This window comes from Neltuma alba, unplaced genomic scaffold, assembly GCF_004799145.2.
Source record: "Neltuma alba isolate B1F8T4 unplaced genomic scaffold, ASM479914v2 tig00012677_pilon, whole genome shotgun sequence".
NCBI classification, from domain to species: Eukaryota; Viridiplantae; Streptophyta; class Magnoliopsida; order Fabales; family Fabaceae; genus Neltuma; species Neltuma alba.
The window spans coordinates 16578-38130 of record NW_021637107.1 but is presented as its reverse complement, the minus strand read 5'-3'; the positions used below and the strand labels follow the sequence as shown (position 1 = coordinate 38130).

The 21553-nt window shown below is 36.5% G+C and overlaps 4 protein-coding genes across 6 annotated transcripts; all 4 read right to left on the bottom strand.

The window, feature by feature from the left end:
• Positions 1-253: 253 nt before the first annotated feature.
• Positions 254-1917, bottom strand: LOC114729773 (tetraspanin-11-like). The gene is made up of 2 exons (XM_028916814.1): positions 1394-1917; positions 254-583 (listed from the first exon to the last, which is right to left on the bottom strand). The coding sequence occupies exons 1-2, from the start codon at positions 1892-1894 to the stop codon at positions 254-256; spliced, it is 831 nt and encodes a 276-aa protein (XP_028772647.1). The 5' UTR covers positions 1895-1917.
• A 611-nt stretch (positions 1918-2528) lies between these two features.
• On the bottom strand, positions 2529-20790 carry LOC114729772 (plant cysteine oxidase 3-like). Of its 2 annotated transcripts, XM_028916813.1 has the most exons (6): positions 20787-20790; positions 6629-6725; positions 5543-5694; positions 4677-4839; positions 3157-3357; positions 2529-2945 (listed from the first exon to the last, which is right to left on the bottom strand). In XM_028916813.1, the coding sequence occupies exons 4-6, from the start codon at positions 4837-4839 to the stop codon at positions 2818-2820; spliced, it is 492 nt and encodes a 163-aa protein (XP_028772646.1). In that variant the 5' UTR covers positions 5543-5694; positions 6629-6725; positions 20787-20790; the 3' UTR covers positions 2529-2817. The 2 variants fall into 2 exon arrangements, with proteins under 2 accessions (XP_028772646.1, XP_028772645.1); XM_028916812.1 differs by lacking the exon at positions 20787-20790 and having other exon boundaries at positions 6629-6779.
• Positions 7787-9277, bottom strand: LOC114729771 (protein STRICTOSIDINE SYNTHASE-LIKE 11-like). Its single transcript, XM_028916810.1, has 3 exons — positions 9042-9277; positions 8695-8967; positions 7787-8276 (listed from the first exon to the last, which is right to left on the bottom strand). The coding sequence occupies exons 1-3, from the start codon at positions 9275-9277 to the stop codon at positions 7787-7789; spliced, it is 999 nt and encodes a 332-aa protein (XP_028772643.1).
• On the bottom strand, positions 12790-21059 carry LOC114729770 (phenylalanine--tRNA ligase beta subunit, cytoplasmic). Of its 2 annotated transcripts, none has more exons than XM_028916808.1 (20): positions 20893-21059; positions 20753-20808; positions 20579-20676; positions 20028-20157; positions 19828-19943; positions 19514-19580; positions 18279-18320; positions 18029-18070; positions 17777-17853; positions 17194-17320; positions 16930-17097; positions 16064-16192; positions 15806-15937; positions 15440-15574; positions 15183-15257; positions 14760-14867; positions 14301-14396; positions 14106-14189; positions 13314-13429; positions 12790-13172 (listed from the first exon to the last, which is right to left on the bottom strand). In XM_028916808.1, exons 1-19 carry the CDS (start codon positions 20948-20950, stop codon positions 13361-13363), a joined length of 1809 nt encoding a protein of 602 aa, XP_028772641.1. In that variant the 5' UTR covers positions 20951-21059; the 3' UTR covers positions 12790-13172; positions 13314-13360. The 2 variants fall into 2 exon arrangements, with proteins under 2 accessions (XP_028772641.1, XP_028772642.1); XM_028916809.1 differs by having other exon boundaries at positions 13342-13429.
• Positions 21060-21553: the final 494 nt, after the last annotated feature.

Here is a 21553-nt window from a genome sequence, read left to right as displayed (position 1 = left end):
ACGCTCATACACAAAAATAAAAAAGGAAAGAGAGAAGAAGGAGAAAGAAAGAAAGAAAGATCAGATGACTGCATGTCAAAATTTGTTCATTAGAACAAAATGAGAGCAGATGTACAAATCCGACCCATATGTACCTCCTGGAAACATGAAGCCTATGGGATATTAGTACAACAATTACACAAGAAGTAAGACCCTGGTTCCATTTCTACCATTGATAAGGAAGAAGATACATATCGTGGTTGGCTGGCTATCATCAAGGGTTATTTAGTGCTGGCTGTGTGTGGTGCTTGCTTGGGCGGGAATCTGATCGATTGTTCCAGAGGGCGTAGCAGCTCAAGACGTATGAGATTGTCAAATAAATGATTACGAGGGTGGTCCAGATTGTGATACGCCGCCAGTGCAGCTTTGTGTCGGCCAGCACCCCTCCCTTGCACGAATTGCAATCGTAACATAACTTGTCTTGCCTATTGTTCCATATCTCGCAATCACTCTCCTTTTCTACTGGACCGGTCGTCGGCTCTACCCAGAAAGTCACATTCTCCATTCTAAATCCACAGTACAATGGCGGCTTACAACACCCTGACTGCACATACCCAAACCCATTCTTCAATAAACATTCATTTTAATATCCGTAGAGGACTGAGCAGAAGAAGCAGAGGTTTTAGTTATCTGATCCGGTGTTTTAAGATTACATACTACCTTCAATCCTAATTATAAGACCTAGTTGACTAATTTAAAGAGATTAAGGAAATAAGTTAAGTTAGTTATTTGTGATAAATAAGTGTTGTCTTTCTTAAAATATCCTTACTAATCAAGTGTATTAGTTAGAACCATCATTATTAGAAGGACTACCTTAGGGAAAAAATAAATATAAGAAACAAAATGGATTGGGGTCTTATATTTAGAATCAAAATAAAAGTTAAATAAAATTTTATATTAAAGACCGATTTCTTTCATTTGGTCAAACACATGGTACACGTCCGTTAAGCCTAAATAATTAATATTCTTGAGAGCCCCTGAAATTGGCCTAGTTTTAAATTTGAAGTCTCTTTCTAACTACTGACATATCTCATCATGGAATCATAGGTGGTATCGACCACGCTAATACACATAAAGGCGAGGATTTAGAGCTAATTGTGACAATTGCATGGCAGAGTACTTCTCATGCAGACTCATAAATGTAGAACATAGGGGTTTGTTTAGATTTTAAATCTTTGCAAATAGTGAGCTGCATTCGTAACCATACTATATTGGTCCTTTCTTCTGATCAAACCCGCCATTTTTTTGTGTGTGAAAGGTAGTACGTCTAAATGTTAGGTCATGCATGTATAGACGCGGTTATTAAGGCGTAGTACGACATATTGACTCTTGCGGAGGAACAACGAAGACTAACCTGGGTGATAGACAAGCGCCTGAAAATCAGATATCCGTCGTTCTGATCATCGTCAACGGCAAGGTTCCGACACACATGGGCATCGATTAAACAACTCTTGATCGCTTTCCAATGCTGGTAGTCGTCAATCACGTAACGCTGCAGCCAATGCTTGAAATCAGTGACCTTATAATGTTGCCATATCCGCTGCCCTAACTTCGTGTGAGTCCCGAACAACGCGAAGACGGTCCAGAATATGAGAATCACGATCAGCAGGAACGTCACAAGCAGGAAGATTGACATAACCACATTGACGCGGCCCAAAGAGCCCACGATCCCAAGCGTCGAAACTAACACCAGCAAGACGCCGCCGATCAATAGTGGGTTCCGGAGAAGTTTCTGACAGTCGGAGGCGTGACCGCCAAGGATGATTATGTAGATCGAGCCACCGACTGCAGCGAGACCCAAGAGCAATGTCAGCACGTTGAAGACACCTACCACGGCATTGCTTCTGTGGACCATCGCAATTCCCGGCGGCGCCAGCGGCGGAAGCCGACGGACGCGAAGGCAATGGTTAGGAAGTAAGAATGGATTTATTAATTGTGATTGGAACAGCCGATTGGATTTCCGTTATGGGTGAGCAAATCATGGCCAGCGAAGAAGAGAAAGAGCAAGACGATCTGGATATTGTAACAAACTTCCGGGCGGGAAACGGTTGTCGTTTTGGATTTGACCGTCACTCTTTTCTTTTTTTTTGAATAGAAAATTACTCCCAATTCATTTGAAAGAAATCCCATGCAATCCACTAATAACAATGAGGTGTCAAAACCTTAATATGTATTAGATAAGTTTTCAAATGTAATTATAAAAAATCCAAGATTCTTTTTTGAAGTTAAAAAAGAAAAAGTTTTCCCATAAGCACGGCTCTCATATAGCAACTAAACCTTGTGTGCGCGCGCATTCAGCAAAATGTATAAAATATACATACACATATATGTATGTGTATGTATATGTGAAAAAACATTTTCCTCCACACAACGGGATTTGGGTCTGACGGAAGATTATAACGTTTGAATTTTTATCGGGAAAATTACCTACATTTAGTGTCAGGCATGTTTCGAATAGAAAATCACATCCAAGGAACGGAAGGAGACATGTGACGAGAAAATCCAGTTATCACTATAGCCATAACCTTTGACTGAATATTTACAGGATTTATGACTCTCGGATAAAAAGATGATACATCCCGAAGAAAAAGAAAAAGGGATAAATACGGTAATACGGATTCTGAATCAAGACTTTACTCCCAAGTATGCATACACGAAAAGGAATCCACCAGAAAATGCTACGTATAATTACTTTAGATCCTCCAGGAGTAAAAGGATGGCAGATATTTTCCAGCATTCATGTCACCCACACATCAAACGGGAAACATACAGCCAGAGCTAGGTCTGGATAGCCGGACCAGAGTAAACCCCCTGCCGCATGGAAAGGTCACTAGGCGTTTCTATCTCAGCAAGCCAAGCATATTCCTCCTCTTTTCCATCACATACCTTAGATCCATTTCCCGTTGCTGCAGTGTAGTAACAAACAGAAAACTCTGAGATATGGCTCTGATATCCGATTCCAAATGAACAAACGAGTTTACAAGAATTTTAAGCAGCATTGGCATACTTTAGAATGGGAAAACGCAATTGAACTAAAGCAGTCCTCGTTTGCAACTTGGGGTTCAATCAGTAGTATGATCCACAGAATATAGGCAACGTTTGTTAGCAGTTAATTACCAAATGCTGAATAAGGATAATCGTGATAGTATGTGCACTTCCTTCCTGCATCTTCACTGTAAGGAGGTGCGAGAATGTCTAGCACAGCACAGGGGGTCACTGCCGTGAAACAGTGCAGATTACCACCTTCCTTTGGATACAGAACTGATGTCTCGCATGGTGCAGTCAAAACTTTATCAACTGCCAACTTCGCCAGTCGTACTACAAGGAAGGGGAAAAACCGAAAATAAGAGATGCTCGGAAGAATTATAAATTACTTGACAGAGAAAGGCAGGAAGTATAAGGCAAGAAGTGATGATTTCCAAATTGACTGATGTCCAAGAAAAAGCTCCAGAATACCATATATGATCAAACAAATTTGGGTGCTCGATGTTCAAGAAGAGAGTTCATGAGTAATATACAAATTGGGTCCTCAGCAATAACAGAAGTAGAATTCATAGTTATTATAAACCAAATTTGATATCATAGCAAAGGAATATAAGAATCGATATATTTTGAAGAAACCTCATGTAGAAGGGAGTCTATCTTACTTTCGTATTTTATTACTTTCTTTTTCACTTTATTTAGCATATGGGCTGCAAGTGGGATGTTTCCTTCTTGAGAAGGAAACCTTTATTTTATTTTTTATGCTTCCTTCATAAGAAGGAAACCTGAGTAGTGGCTTCTGTAAATAGCCACCATGCAGCACATGCAAGTATATTTTGATGAATGATGCGATTTGCTGCTTATGACCCCCCCCCCCAAAAAAAAAAAGTTCTTTCGCTCTGTTTCTTCCCCCTCCATTTCTGTTACTCGATTCTCTCTTCCCCTATCTGTCTCCCTCATAATCCCCTTTGTTTGCATCTGTACAAGTGTGTGAGTGTGTTACATCACATAGTGAAATCATTCTGACTTGTAAGTTGCAACCATTTGCTCGTCTTGTGCTGATTCAAACCATTTACTATGTTAATCAGAAAAAAAATGGCTGCCATCATATGAAGGCAATTGATTGCATCACTAGACATCATTATTGTTACCTTCATCGTAGAGAAGGAGGAAGAGAGGCAATAAATTTTGTGACCTATTGAGGTTTGATATCATTAATAGAATAAATTAATAGAATAAATAAACCAAAAACAAAGATAGACCACATTATACAGGGGAAAACAAACCATGAGTCCTATTGATTATAGAGTCCAGTAGATTTAAGACAATCAACTATATGAGCATTAGATAATAGATGTTCAGGATGACTATTACACGAGTCATCATCATGAGCTTAGAGTTGATCGCCATCACATCTGCATCTGCGTGCTCATAGTTCCCAGCCAGGAGACTTGTGGTTTGAGAAGTCTATGAAAATATATTGATTTTTCAAGCAGTGGTCTACTTCTTTTCTTACATAATTTTCCTTTTAAATGACATGTATTGTAGATATTTTGAGTTCTGTAAGGAAGATTACACTTTGGCAGGACAAGGTCTTCACTTTCAAGGATGAACTAAAGAAAGGAAGTGAAAAATGTAATATAATTATGTCATACCTGGAGCACTTCCAGGTTCCTTGTTTTCTACAATGCAGGGAGGCTCGACCCAGTCATAAGCTTTCACATGCAAAGAACCATAGAGGAGTTTGCTAAATACAGTCATCCCCGGGTGATCATGGAGTGGAATCACCGAAGAAGTAGGAAAGCAGAATATACACATCTGCACCAAATGAATTTGTTTTATTCTTAAGAGTAAATTCCATTTCACAGTGGGTGGAAAAATCACAAGAAAATCATTATGATTAATTTTTAGATACAGACATCATGATCAGTCTGACTGCAAGAAAATAAGGAACAGTTTAGATAAACCTGAGTTCTGAGTCACACATGTACCGATAATCAGGTACTTTTGGTAAATTAAATACAAAGGCACTTGTTTCTTTAGAAGATAGATAAAACATAAACGACATATAAACACAAACAAGCCTAGACCCCAGAAATGAAGCTTACACAAATGGCAAGATAAACTATTGGCCTAGTTACACTAATACTATTTTACTATGTTTCTTTCAATTAAGAGTAAAATTTACAAATTAACAGCATAGAATGAGAGAAGAGAAGCTGAACAGTATATGTGCTGCTAGCAAATGGCTAGAGTAAATGTCAGCTTAAGTTTAATAAATCAGCATGCAAATACTAGTTCCCATTTGAATGACCAGCAGATACTCAAAGGGCTATGGCTAATGGGTTTCATTTTCACCTTCTACCCCTTCTTTTTTATTTGCTACTGCCCTTCAGGCCACACATAATATGAACAAGAGACAAATATAAAATTGCAAGTCAGATCACTAACTCATCACTTGTGAGTCTAGAGGTTTGACATGTCGGTTCTGTAACTGAGTAAATGTCACATCAAAGCTCACCGTAAAACTGTCACCTTCATGAATATCCACATATGTTAATGGTTGAGCCCATCGAGCAACCCTATTCAGTTGGGTAATTCCAAAGAATCCATGGCCTCGATCATCATCTGAAGTTTCCTCTTTAAGCCCAACATCAGCTGGTTGAACAGTGTCTGCTAAGTCATGCATTGTTAACAGCGCATGAAAAATCATTCATCATAGTATTCTAACCAGAGTTAAATTCCAACCTCTTGAGATCATAAAGTTATCTGTATTTTGTCAGTAAAGAGACTCGAAAGATCATTCATGCAAAGCAGCAACCAGGGAAGTTTAGTACATATTATATATTGCATACGTCTTCTTTTTCCTTGCCTTAGAAATGGATTTTATTTCCCTCAAACATATTAACCGGGCTGCAGCATAGCTTACAATCTAAACATAGAGAACAGTTTTATTTCAAGTTTTCCTCCAAAAATTTATTTTGATAAATAAAACAAACTAGACAACTGTCTAATACCAATATCAAATTCTAAGGCTCCTGTAAAATTACTTGATAGTTTAAGCAACAGGCTGAGTTTTACGCAGAAATAGATTAATCTTTTATGAAGCACTTCAGAGTTACAGAGGCCAGAAAAAAGATTCTTGAATTGATGTCCTCGAAATCATATTAAGCCACCAATTATGATTTTTCTCAAAAAGTAAAAATTTTCTAGAACCAGCCAATGACACGCCCCCTGGAAAGCCAGTTTACACAGGTCCATGAGTGCACAAGTTTTATAGTTCTAATATCTTTCTCAATCAGTATTAATTACAAAATTATTTATTCCTCACAGTTTCTACAGATAAAATGAAATGCGTTCCATCCTTCAAATTAGAGTCGAAAATTTCAAGCATTGCAATGTTAATTCTATTCTAATATGAAAGAATTAATTCCAGCGTTTTACTTTAACACCCATAACAACATTGACAATAGTCGCTACTTGCAGCACTAGCTACGAGCACTATTTGTTTGAGCTACCCATAAGCATAGTTTTACGACTGAGTAAAACTATAAGTCGAAGAGCATAACAATAGAAAAATGCACATCTAAAGTTCAATAAGAAATACCAAGAACTGAAGAGAGCTTCTGTAAGGCTTGAGAAGAAGGACGAGGTGTTCCGGAAGGCGTGAAGATCTTGTTGCAGTGGTCGTACAAAAGCTGGACCTTGGAGCTTTGCTGCTTCATGCTAAAGTATCTACGGAAGGAAGCGAAGACCATGTCCAGCTTATCGGATAATTTTTGTAATTTTGGAGGCATTTTTATTTTAATGGCCATCCATAAGTAAATCTGTGTGAGAACAATTGATGTGAGAGCAAAGCAGTGCAAAATGCAAAATTTTTCAGAAAAATTTGCTGATTTTTCCAGTTTCTCCCGTAAATCTGTTTTCCTTCGAACCAAAAAGACGGGTCACCAATTTCGGTAGTTCGGGTTGTCCATTTCTTTTTCCATGGTCGAAAATAGCCCATTACCCAACCCGAGCCCATTACCGGAATTTCCTCCCTCCCATCCTTTTCTATTTTTTTCCCTCTTTTTTTTAAAACTAAAGTTTAACAATTAATTATTATGATAAATTTTCGCTCTTTTGTCCCCAAAAAAAATTCTCTCACCCCTCCATCTGTTCAATAACATTTAAATATTCTTTTATCAAAATATTTTTTCTGGTATTTAAATTTAAATTAATCTTATAGTCTAAACATTTAATTATTCCGTATATGAAAATAACTAAGGTGATTATAGAAAATAGAACACGATAACAAAAATATTTATTTTGCAAGAAATTATTAGATTTAATTTTTTATTAAAGAATCAAATGTATACTTGTACATATTGGTAGACAAGTGTACATTTTTTTAATCAAATCAACGTAATGATATTTACCTATGTTTTTTTTTTTTGGGTGAACGCTGTTTAACTATCTTGGTTTACAATGTTAATGTTCTATTATTGAAAAAAATCATTAATCTTTTGGTTTATTATTTCATGAAAAATTTGTAATACATTCTATGTTTAAATTTGTAGAAACATATTGTTCATATATGTGGGAAAAGTATGGCGTATTGGGAAAAGCCGCACGTGTACTGCAATAGAGAAGGAAAGAGATATTATAAATCTCTCTGAATTATTTGATAAATGACATGTTCTCCATTAGTATCTTATGCCACCGTACCGTAGCAACGTGGCAAGCTGGGTTTGGTTTGGAAGCTTAAAAACATTAGTATTATCTCTTAAGGCATGAAAACATTGACATAGGAAACATCAAGGGAAGCAGAATACAGCTTCCCGTTAAACTCCTGAACTTCACTCACCATTTCAGTACCATATTCCTCAACCAGGGCCACTTCTTGCAAAACAAAACCATTCCCATCCACTCTCACTGCCAGAGGCAGAACCGGCGGCCTTGACGGTGGTGGCGATCCCACCTGGTTGTTCACCGCCACCCAGAAGTCCCCCGCTGAGTTCCTCTTGATATTATCTGGTTTTCCAGGGAGCTGTAAGAATATTTCTGATGTGTTTTGTTTGTCACCTTCCAGCCAGAATCTCTGGACTCTGTTGGCCATGAACTCGCTCACTAACACATATGAACCGTCTTTGCTTACAGCCACCCCAGATGGCACTGCTAGATCTCTAAGCAACACACTCGTTTCCATGGTGCATGGGTCGAATTTGACCAGGCTTCCCGAATTATCTCCACTCCTAAGTAGTGTCGGTAGATCTCTGAAAATTTTGTTCCGTACATTTGATGTTTTTAGTATCCAATCCACCGTGGTTTCAATAATAAGAAGAAAGAAGTATGAAAAATCCCAGTTCATTAGTTCCTGATCATTTTTGATAGGTCTGCTAATTTCTATATTGGTTCTCTAGTTCCTAGCCGGCTCTTCCATTACTTTTTGGGTGCATGGCTAGTATTATCTGATTTTAATCTCTTCTGCAGATCTCGCAAGAAGGCATGCTATTTGATTGAGCTAACTCCTTTGAATGTTGTTAATCTGACCCAATGAAAAGATTGGTGTTCTTTTTTGTTTCCCCTGTTAGGTCAATCAGTTGGGTCTGATATTTATCGTGGGCAATGATAGTTTCAACATCCCCAGCTATGCAACCTTGTGAAGACAACCAAGAGGAAAGGATTATTTACCTGATCTGGTAAGTGGTGCTAGCTTCTGTGAAATAAACAACTCCAGTTTGAGGGTCTATATCCAAGCCTGCTAGAAATCGAAAAGATTTCCCTTCTACACAAGAAACAACTTGGGTTGGAGACCCTCCAGAGGAAGGCACCTTCATGAGTCCAAAATAAGCATCTGCTATGTACAGTTCGCTTGTCTGATAATTGAAAGCCAATCCCAATGGCCTCCCACATGTTTTTTGAATTTCTGAAAAATCAGAAATCCCATCACAGATGGTTTTGTTCCTGAAGCATCAAACATCTAGTTTTAATCAGAAGCAGACCTCTCTTAAAGGGCATGTGCAGAATCAAAAAATTACCTGCATGGCGAGGAGGAAGCAAATTCAACAAAACCATCACTTGGTCCTACATATTTTAAGATTCTTCCGTCAGAAGCACCAGTGTAAGGTCCTTCACCGACTGAGTCAAATGCCAGAGATTCTGGACCTGTGAGTGGTGGTGGCAGAAATTGCCTACTCAATAATCTGTTGGAGTTAGCGACAGAGGAGGAACAAATGAGGAGAGCGAAAACAACAAGGATAGCTATATTCGACATGATTGCTAAATGCTAATCAACCCCAAGGTCCTGAGGCCAAGGTTCATGAATTTATTAGCTATCTATACAAAACCTTCTATGGTCCCTTCCCTCACAATGCCGAACATCATCCTTGTCGCAATTGTGAGCCAGAAAGATGAATTTGGGGCCGAAATTAGTCTGAAACTGCGCTCATAGTTTGCTAGATCTTTTGGAATGACCTGTGAATAAGAACAACATTTGCGGCATGTAAAGTCAAAGATTATCGAGCAAGTCACAAGAGTCGCAGCCTCTTGACGACAGTTTTTTGCAGTTTTTGTGGCAAATCCATTGAAGCTTGAGAGTTTTCTTCCCGACCCAAGTGTCCTCTTTGGAGTCATTCCATGAGCTCCCGATTTTGATCATGCTTGACGTATGGAGACACCGCTTCTCGCCGTGTTCGTTTTGAAAGGCTTGCCCTCAAACTTGAAATGAATGGAGAAATTATCAACAAATAGAATGTGAGATCAGGGAGTGCAAGGTATTCCATTAACCGATTCTCATCATCGTGTTCATTTCAACGTCGGATTAGGGGGGAGTAGATCAGTAATATCAAATACTTCCTCCGATCTTTAATATAATATAATATAATATAGGAAAAATTAATCTTTTAGCCCTCTAATTTTTAACTTATTTTTAATTTAATCTTCTATCTATGACTCGACGTGACTCAGTCTCTGAACTTTCAACTCGGTTATGACTTAGTCCTTTAACTTTTCACATTTAATATAAATTATGTTGAGTAATCATTAATTATCTGATGTGGCAAAAATAGTTATTTAGAAGTATTAAAAATTGTAATTAGAGCTTCCAGCATGAGGGGGAAAAAAAGAGGGCATCAGCTTTCTTCCTCAACCACTCCGGCGGGCCACGCTGGGAAAATTCACAAAAACCTACAAATGTGCACCCAATATAAGTCAGCCGCACCGTATGCAGCCCAAGCCTCATGACAACACTATATAATTCCAATATAAATTAGCACTATCGAATTGTATCCTTGAAGTTGAATCAATTACACAACTAAAAGCACCTTGGCACCTTTATGTCCGTTACTTTTGACATTTGGAGACCAGGTTAGAGGAGCATAGTTCAAATGGAGTCTCATGTATGGCATAAAATTGCTATGGTTTCCAGTAATATCTATTTTTGGTCCACCAAACTTTTATTTACTTGTTTTTCACATCTATTCTTATTGCATCTGTTGGCCTTGTCGAGGTGGATGAAGAAGAAAGAAGAAAGCTTATGTTTTTTTCCCCATGCAGGAAGCTCTGATTGCCATTTTTAATACTTTTAAATAATATTTTTGCCACATCAGATAATTAATTGATAACTCAACATAATTTATATATGAAAAAGGATTAAATTATTAAATGTGAAAAGTTAAGGGACTAAATCATAACTAACTTGAAAATTTAGGAACTGAGTCGCGTCAAGTCATAGTTAGAAAATTGAGTTAAAAGTGAGTTAAAAATTAGAGGACTAAAAGATTAATTTTTCCTATAATATAATATGATATAATATAACACTCACTCTGTAGTTTAAATTTTTTTAAAATTTAAGTTACGTTAAGAATCAAAAATAGCATTCGTTGAAATAATTAAGATCCCTTTTTATTGTAAATTAATTATCTAATAATCTAAGACTCATTTTGTAGATAATTTCTTTGCGTAGTAAGCATAATTTTTTTGATCAAATACTTGATTTGAATGATTGACATTTATTTTTAATTAAAATAAATAACACAATAATAATAATAATAATAATAATAATAATAATAATAATAATAATAAAAGAGTTAATATGACTTTTAGACCATCAAACCTTAAGTTTATTTTTATTTTGATTTTAATCTCACAAGTTTTAAATCACAGGTTTTAATCCTTTTAATTTCTTTTTATTTAGAATATTAATCCTTATAATTGAATAAAAATTTTGAACATGTAATCCTATTATTTAAAATTTGAGGAACAAGAATTGTATTAACTTAAAAAAAAAAATCAAATTAGTTGATACGACACAAAAAGCGACGTCATGCTCATGTGGGGGTAAAAGAGGGTAGCAGATATATGAAGCAATGGAAGAAGACATCCCCCAAAAAATGGCATGAAATTTCTCACTTTTCATTGTATCCTTAAATACTCGTTTTTTGAACTCCGACCAAGCATGACGTTATCTCTTTCCCTTTGTATACTATGCGCTCTTTTTACCAGACGAAAAATATGAGATAATTAGTTTGCTAGTCTTTATAATTTCATTCAGTTTTGAATTAGTTCTCTATATTTTTTTTTCTTTTATCATATCTTTATTGTTTGCTCAGTTTTGATAAAGGTCCTTCAGTTACCAACACTATTAGTTTAAGTAGAGAAAGGTTTACGTGGCAGGTATCATTGTCTTCTACCTCACCTCTCCCTCCCTCCTCCCCTCAATCTCCTTTAAACCACCCGATGCTCCCTCTGCATCATCATTGTTCTGCTTGCCCACCTTTTCAACTAACAAACCCCCGCTCTCCTTCCTCACTCCCCCTTCCATTCTCACTCTCTCTCTCCTTCGTTTCTCTCTCTCTAATTTCTACGAATGAAGACGATATGGTCTCTAACATTCATGGTGTCAAAATTCTCCATGTATTAATTGTATTGTTAAACCCTTGGACAGTAAAATATTGAGTTTCCACTAGAAGTCATAACAGCGACGGTATCAACCTCCTGCGAGCTCACCAATAAATGTTTGGAGATAGTTTCGTTTCTAACTTACCGCATTTTCTTGTCTGATTGGGTTCTTCACCATGATTATTATGGGAAGAACTTGTTGTTCTTGAAAGAATCTCTCATGACAGTGAAGGTAGTAGAGAGAGAGAAAGGAAGGGGGAGAGAGAGTGAGAGTGAGAATAGAAGGGGGAGTGAGGAAGGACAGTGGGCCTTATTAATTGAAAAGATGGGCAAGTAAGACGATCATTATGTAGAGAGAGCATCGGGTGGTTTAAAGGAGATTGAAAGGAAGAGAGAGGGAGAGAAGCTGAGGAAGAAGACAATGAATGCTGCCACATAAGCCCTTATCCACTTAAACTAACAATGTTAGTAATGGAAGAACTCTCATCAAAATTGAGCAAACAATAAGGATTTAATAATAATAAAAAAAAACTACAGGGACCTAATTTAAAATTGGATGAAACTATAAAAACTAGCAACCTAATTATCCCCGAAAAATATTACTATTTCTGATCCTTAATATAAAACTTTATTTGACTTTTATTTTAATTTTAAATATAACAATCCAATCCATTTTGTCTATTATATTTATGCATTTTTTCTTAAAGTAATCCTTCTAACAATGTTAGTTTTAGCCAATACACTTAATTAGTAAAGATATTTTAAAAAAGACTACATATTTATTACAAATAACTAATTTAACTTCTTTTTTTAATCTCTTCAAATTAACTAACTAGTTCTTATAATTAATAACAGAAGTAGTAAATGGACTTCTAAAGAATCACGCAATATGAAATGCTATGTCCACTGACTTCCCCTTGATTAGCAAACATTCTCGCCACTCCCCTTTAGCATCAAATACAAAATTCGAATTTATCAAATACAAAGCCTGTAAGGCCAAAATCAAAGTTTTTTCTTCCTTCCCATATAAAGCTATGCAACTCGGAAGTCATTTTTATCAGGTAGCAAATAGCTTCCAATAATCAAAACTGTCAAGTAAATAAACAGCCCTTTTCGGGCAAATATGTTATTCCATTTTCCCAGTTACAGTTGCTTTAAGTTCCCAGGAAACCCATGTATGATGAACAAAGCAGTCAAGCGGTAGAGCTCCTAATTCACAGCTTGAAGGTGCAATGTGAATCAAAAGAGGCAGTGGGGGAACACCAGCTTACCTGCAGAAAAGTCGGCGAATATCAGCCCAAACAAAATTACCCGGGAGAGAGGAGGGGAGTAATAATTGAGGGATGATGGTGTGAATAGGTGAGTAAAGCTACTTGATGAAGAAAATACAAACTGCATTGTCAATGACTTACAACAGATAATATTGATGAAGACACTCACATCTCCAGTTAGTTAATCTCTATAAGAAGCTTTCAATGTTGAGTTCTGCGAAGGAGCAGGGATCAGGAATGTCAAAGTTGCTTAATACCTGAAAGAAAACATAAGCATTATTGGTTATAATGCATCTGACCCCAAAGCACATTATCTGATTGGTTTGCACCTGCAAGGACATTCTGAAACTTCTAGATACAAATAATATGAAACGTTGAGGAAAATGTGCCAAGTCAAATAGACACAACTATTGCCACTGAGATATAATTACATCGTTGGAACACTGAAGTATGCACTCCATGCCTCCTAATTATTTCCACTCGCTAGACAATACCTCTCGCACCGGCATTTATGGGCATATTAGCTTGTTAGACAAACAACAGACAATTACAAAGATAATAAAACAAACCCCTATAAACATAGGCATGCAAAACGAACTAATAACTTGCCATGCTAAGGCCCTATTTGTGAATGACGTGGTCTTTTGCTTCTGGTGGTTTGTGACAGCAAAGTGTAGAAATTTGCATTTGATATCTTCAATAATTGTGGTTCTTCTGAGAAGCACCCAACACACAGTTGCTTATAAGGATATTTACCAAACATTGTGAATATTATTCAATTTATAGCATCTTAAATAATGTTTTTATCAAACGGCAGTTTGAATGTTCTTCCACAATCTTCCATATCGTCAACATCGCAGCAGCTTTTAAGGCTCACAACATTGCCAAATAAGCCCTAAATCAAGCCAACAGAATTTTAGTAATCACAAGTACCTCCGGGTGAACAATGCCAAAAGTGCCGATGTGGTGTCCTTTGTAAACGATTTTAGCTTGCCTACCCGCAAGAAACTCGGGCTCCTTCATTAAGCAGTTACGTCAAGTAATCAGCAGCAGCATAAAACTTTACGGAGAAGAGCTTGGAACACAAACACTCACACGCAAGAGAACATCTATGCAATATATACTTACATCTGATCGCACAATATAATAACCTGTTCTATCACCAGGTGAAACAAAAGGAACCCCGTTCTTTTCCATTACTCTGTCAACCAAGCCATGAACTATCTGCATATCATTGAAATAAAATTTAGAAGTATGATAATCCAATTTACTTTTCTTATCTCTAGAGGGAATTCATTGTAACAGTGAGGAGCAGGAGTATTTATTATCAACCATAAACTTTATAAGGGGTAAGGCAAGTGAGAACTTGAAGCTCTGGGGCAAAATAAAAAAAGCAATCTAGGGACATTTTTTTTTCCCAAAAGAAAAACAAGTATAGCTCTGTCCTTCATGCTTTTGTTTTTATTTAAAAAATCCCAACTTGGTCAGGTACAGTAAGCACTACACAAAAGTATTATGTATGATAACTCGGTATTCAAAGAGCAAAAAATACTAAATGAAGTTCCATGACATCAATGCTTATTATACCTCAAATCCTGCATTAGAACCACAGTAAAGCGCAGCAAGTTGGCGTTGATTTCTGGCACCAACATCTTTTGTGTCATCCAAGACCACAATATCACCAACTTCAAAAATCTGAACCAACAGATAGCAAAGGGATGAATCCAGAAACTTGTTATGATGCAGAGGTATTGTTATCAAATACTTTATAGTAACACAAGACTAAGACCAAAGATACTTTAGTGCCAACAAACTGATAGTGCAATCGGCAGAGAACTCAAAAGGCAACATTGAAGCCTTTATTAAAAAAAGGTGGTTGAGACTCCAACTAATTTATGCATAGGTCATCAATTAAGTTGATGTTCTTATTGAAAAGTAATAAACAAATTTAGCTGATTAAGTTCAAAAATCCAACAGGTTAACAGATATGGGTAAGAGCTAAAATGATACCTTTATGGGCTTCGGATGGTCCTTATTGTGAGCCACAGTTTTCAAAATGCCTGGCATAAGACTAGTTCTAACAGCCTGTGAGAATAGGATAAAGTATTAATATCTAGAACTAAAGCCATCTGAGAATTGAAGCATGAAAAATATCATAGTGAGGCAACTAAAAGGGAAGATAAGCGTAATGAACTTTGTGAAGGTCAGGGAACTGCTGAGCAAACAATGAGTACTCAAACTTATATGCTGATATAATGCATGCAGACCTCAAAATCTGAAGATCTAGGGTTTCCAATGACAACGGATATTGTTTCGTCATCTTTACGATTCAGCATGCCAAAATTTTCCTTAGAAGAGCAAAGTATAAAAGTCAAGACCTCTGTGAATCCCATCATTGCCACCTGCAAAGAAGATTAGGGAATGATGAGACTCAGATAAATAGAAAAATTTAAATAAATTAAGCCTAACATATAATGAAAATGATTTACTTTAAACATTTAATGGATTATTTTATAGATAAGAGTGGCATGTATTTTTGTTATCCAAAAAAGAAAAAGAAAAAGAGCAGAATATATTTTAAGCCTGAAAAGCATGAACCTTAAACCATAATGGTTAAAGCACTTGCATTATACCTCTTTTCTGATAAGATCGCTGAGTTCATTCAAAGGAAGTAATCTCAAGGAAGCAGCCAACCTCTTAGAGCCCTTATTATCAATAATTGCTTTATCCTTAATAGCATTGAATCCATAAGCAATTGCAACATCCTACAGAGAGAAAATTGAAACACGCACATATCAACAAGCTGTCAGCACAATATGCATTTAATGGATCCAGGTCTTTGACAATTTGAATGGCAACAGTTCATTGACCAAGCAAATTCCTGCCAATACCTCCATAACATCACATGGGTGAAGAACGTCACTTCTGGAAGGAGGAACAGATACAACAATGTTACCCTGCTTATTGTCAGCCACAGATTGTTTGGCAAGCAGCTGCATTCGATTTAATAGTCCAGTGACCTGAAGAAAAGGATATCTCTTAAGCAACAAGAACAGCAAATTAAGCATTATTTAATGCTTTAATTAGTTCAGAAAACATCAGAGCCCTGAGTCCTGCGTTAAACAAGATAAAGTTAGCATATGTGCTTAAGGCAATGGACCATAAAGAAAGCCATGACATGGACAAGAATTAAATGATCAGCCAAAGATTATCAACAGCCAATTTGCAAGAAAAGGAACAATCCACTTAATCTATATGTTGCTTTGATGTAACTTGGTATTAATAATTGATCCATAATAAGTAGGAGAGTCAGTACAAAGCCTCTTCTATGAGGAATGGAAGAGGACGCAGAGGTCAAGGTAGTCAAAAGTTAATAATACTCGGCTACAGTGACCGGACAGCTGGAAAATGCAAGAAAATAGAGGACAGTGAACAATAGCAGAAATAGAAAATGATCCCTGAACTCAAGAGGTTCGGGAATCTCCCCAGTCAACGTGTCTTTCCTTGCCCACTCCGTAGGAAAAAAATCCTGGGTAATAGTCATTGGCCTCAGCCTTCAGCATTAGCAGGCTTGGGTCCACCTTTAGTCCTCTTACCATCATAATCAGACTTAGACTTGTCCTTATCCAGCATATTGGACCTTTGCCTCTTATAAACTCAGCCCACAAATTTATTGGGTTCATCGGGCTAATAATCATTTGTTAAAGATTATGAAGCACATATACAATCTACATAAGAAAGGTACATAAATAAATACCTCTTCCATTTCCAATGACACCCCAATCAGTCCAGTTATGTAAGACAGAGAAACTTCCATATTGTAGATAGATAAATCAGGATATATGCATGACTTTCCATCAGAGGAAATCACTTCAACTGGTTCAATTACAAACTTCTTCTCACAGTATTCTGAAAAGGCTGTTACCTGACAAAAGATAGAATAGGCTGCCACCATCAACATAATGGAAAAGAGAAAAAATGAGGTTGAATAGAGACAACGCAGTAAGCTACAGTTCTCTACCATTGTATTCAAAACAATCTTTGCCTTTGTCAGATCAGTAGCAGTACATTCAATAAATACGTTCTTTGTCTCTAGAGTGATGGCTGAACGTGCACCGTTTATAATTGGGGGTAAAGATAAAACAGTTCTGTCAAAAGAGTATAACATGTCAAAAATTGAATTGCACAACATAATTTGAGTGCGAATAAGGTCAAGTGCTACTATATCAGCTTGCAAAAATTACAATGTACTTAAACAGAGAAGAAGCAAAATCAACAAGGCTGCTTCTGCAAGTTAACCCAATAAACATTACCTATAAGCTAAGGAGAAACAAAACTATCTATGATCTTATATTTTACATTTGTTTGGCAATTATTAGACAGTATCTTCAAAATTGTATCTAGCAACACTGTAAACAGTATATATTACCAAAAAAAAAAAAAGTGATCAAAGTCAGCATCCATAGTGATTCAACAAAATTAAATGTGAATAGGGCATCCTGGATGCAAACACAAGTTTGCAACAGCTAAACACGTACAATGGCAAAATGTTTTGAAACATTTATAAGCTATTTGATGATCAGTATGCTAAAGAAATATAATACCTCTTAGAGTCATATATAACAGGGAATACTGGTGAGCCTTCAATTATGTGCAAGAATTTCTTCAGCTTCAAATCCGACTGTCAAACATAAACCAGGTAAATATATAGAGTTGTCTCTAAACAACAACATCCTATTAAAAGATACTTTAATAAACTATCGACCCATAATTGAATGAATTCCAAGGAGGTGCACAAATAAAAACCCTTAGTTGGATATGCTAAAGCCAATAAAGAAATATTTGTAAGAACTCACTTTGTAAAACTCCATAAGCTCATCAGCCCTGAAGTTCTTTTCCTACAGCACCCAAAGGGAAAAGAAGATGAAAGTTGAATTTCAAAACAAAAATCCAGAGTAGTTTAAAACGCTTTTATCCTATTAGTATCATGCAACAGAGGACTGTTTAAGCCATATGCGTTGCACAATAAATCAATAAAATAAGAGTAACTAAATGAAGTGGTAGCAGTATGCAATTTCAAAGATATGTTAGTTTTAAAAGAAATACCTGCTTTAGTGGCACAAAATTTATACTTGAAGGAGGTAAAGCCTGGGGGGAAAAAACACACAAGGTAAGAATTATCAATGGCGTAGCTTTGCAGTAAAGCCTGTTAAATTTACCTACAGCATCATCCAGCATTTATGATACCAATAAACTTTGACGCACAACAATTAATTAAGTATTCAAAGTATTCGGGCAACAATAGAATGGAGCTAAGTAGGCCATATAACTCCAACCAGGGGAAAAAAAAGAAAAAAGAAAAGCAGAATCCTTCAACGCTTCTACTATGGAATTTAGATCGGAAAGAGAGAGAAAGAGGGGAAAAGAGAGAGAAAGGAACAGAGACCACGAGAATAGTCTTAATAATTTCAGTGTTCCTAAATGACAAAAATGAAGCAGGTATGCTGCCCTTATTTACAGGCATAAGTCCTAGCAGATATAGTTCAAATCCTACTAATACAATTAAATCCTATCTAAATCCTCCTAATAATACTCCTCCGGTCCTTAATATAGGACCCAATTATTGAGTTGATTTTGGTCCTAAATATAAGACCCATTTCTCATATTTATCAGTTTTCTTTAAATTATTCTCATAGATACTCCCTCATAATCAAGTAAAAGAAGGAAAAAGGGTATTAAGAAAAATAATTATGGTGTTTTAGGAAAAATGTGTCACTTTTCTTATAATTAGCTAACTTACCTAGCTTCCTTAATCTAATCAAATGAGTTAAACGGGTCTTATATTAAGGACCGGAGGAGTATAATCATACCAAATACTATTTCAATTCCAAATAAATCCTTCCTAATAATTAACAAATCCAACAAAATCTTATCTACTTCAAAAATTTCATACCAACTTTGTATCAGGATAAAATCTTAAATAGATTGACTTAGAAACGAACATAACTAGCAACTTCTAACCGGATCTTAACATAAACACTACCAATCAGTGATTTCAAACATGGTTTAAGACCATCTATCATACAGTCAACTCAAATGAAAGTGTATGCCACACTAACCAATAGAGAAAGAGATGTTGTAACACAGATTGTAAGAAGATACGTTTAGTGATAAAAAAGATGCATAGGCTAGGCAGCAAGTTCCAAGTTCCTAATAAGTAGGTTTCAACTTTCAACATAATACCCCAAGAGTCCTTCTAGATCCTGAATTCCTATTATGTTTTTCTTACTATCCTATATATATAACACAAAGAATATTCATGGTTTATATTTAGCAGAAACCTCATAAGTGAAAGGGCCTTCCAACTTATCAAGATCATGAGTGCCAATTGCAACAAGAGTTCTTCGCCTGAAAAAACAAAATGAAGATTAAACATAGAGATAAAGTGTTGAAATGATCCTAAAAAAAGGCAATGCAGTTTAGAATTAAAACCGCATAATTTGATAAACCAATGAACAAGGATTACCCAGTTTTCCTTGAAAGCTAAGAAAATAAAGAATCTAAAGATTTAAAAATGATATAAAACATATAAACCAGTAACCAACCGTGCCCAAAGAGAATATGGATAGCAAATAAGTGAGTCAAACAACATTACCGGCAAATGTTTTGATGAAGCTTGTCTTGGAGATCAATAAAGCTGTTGTATCTTGCTTGATCAAATGTTACCCCTCTCAGTATGGCACAAACAATATATGGACGAATCAAAGATGTCTACAATGATTAACACGAGAGACACATCTCAGTTTCCAATCAGTAAATGGCCTTGAAAAAGTGGTTCAGGGATAGCATAACTACCTCTGGCTTAACATGCATTTTGAGCATTGCATCTTTACTAATGTCAGCCAAACTGTACGTAGGGATTTCCTGGACACCACAGAACACTCGGAGGGCTTGAGCTAGCCCTTCAAGGCAAAGCAGGTCATATCTGTGCAAGTAAAAGCATCTTAGCTTCGTTCAAGCATTAATTCCGTACAGCATACTTCATTATCATCGCTAATCTCTCAGAAAGTACAAAGCTTGCAACCCAAACCCAAAAAAAAAAAAATCCCAAATTCAAGGAGAAACATAAGATGAAACCGTTAAATATAAACAAGTGGTTCAACCCCGATTGATTATACGTAGGCTCGAGCCAGAAGACTGTAAATCATTAAGTAAACTTAAAATGGAAGTTGGGCTTGCCTGTGTACCTGAAAGGAAAATTCGTCAACCAGCAATAACATTTAACGCATTTACAAGGTCATATCAAAGACTCTTTTTTGGGAAGCAATGGCCAATTTACACCTACATTTTGATTGCATCTGCATGCACGAGGTAATTAAGGGAAAAGAATTTAAATGTAAGGGTACCTATTGGCCGGAACTTCGATTTTGTAGATAACTTCTTCACCTTCATCAACTTCTTCTTCCAAATGCTTTTCTTTTCTCACAATTGCTTTCTCAGTAGTCTGTCAGAATCACATTGTATCAGTAAGATGAATCACATTTCTATCAAAACGTTTAAGTTTTGGTCAAAGAGCTTACAACGTCGTCAAGCTCGATTCCAAAACTGAAGCACAGGTCTTCGAATTCTTCTTGTGCTGGAGATTAAAAACGACAGCAAGTGTCAGTAACTGTCGCGCATTTGAAATGCTGGATAGATTGAAAAGGGAAATGAAGCTCACTGTAAGTCCTTCCTAGAGCTGCGAACAGACGATCCCGCCCGACACCGATTGTAGGCATGGTTGTCTCTCGAAGTCCCGATTGCAACCAGGCGACCTCCTCTGTTTCAACGGAGACGGCTTCTGCGTTAGGTTTTGGAATGCCCAAGATGCTGCTTCGCTCAGTGGCGCCCACAAAAAACAGCTCGCGCCGCGGGAGAATTTAGGGGGTGTTTGGCAAAACCAAAACCTAAATTTCAGAATCACTTTTCCGCAAAACGAGGTAACCTCCTCCACATATTTACTTCGTAATCCGTAAAAGCACTTCTGAAACCATGGTTTGGTTTCTATCCAAACACCCCCTTACTCTCTTGTTATCTTCTTTTTACCATCGAATTTATCCTCCCTTTTTTTTTCCAACGGTATTTATTCTCTCCCTCTCTTTTTTTGCCAACGGAATTTATTCTCTTATTAAAGTTTAGGATTCTTATTTCAGGCCAAAAAACAAAGTTTGGGATTCATATTACCACCTCCATATCTTAATACTCCTCCAGTTCTTAATATAGGACCCAATTCTTGAGTTGGTTTCGGTTCTAAATATATGACCCATTTCTCATATTTATCAATTTTCTCTAAATTACCCCTATAGATACTCTCTCACCCATAATCAAATAGAAGAGGGAGA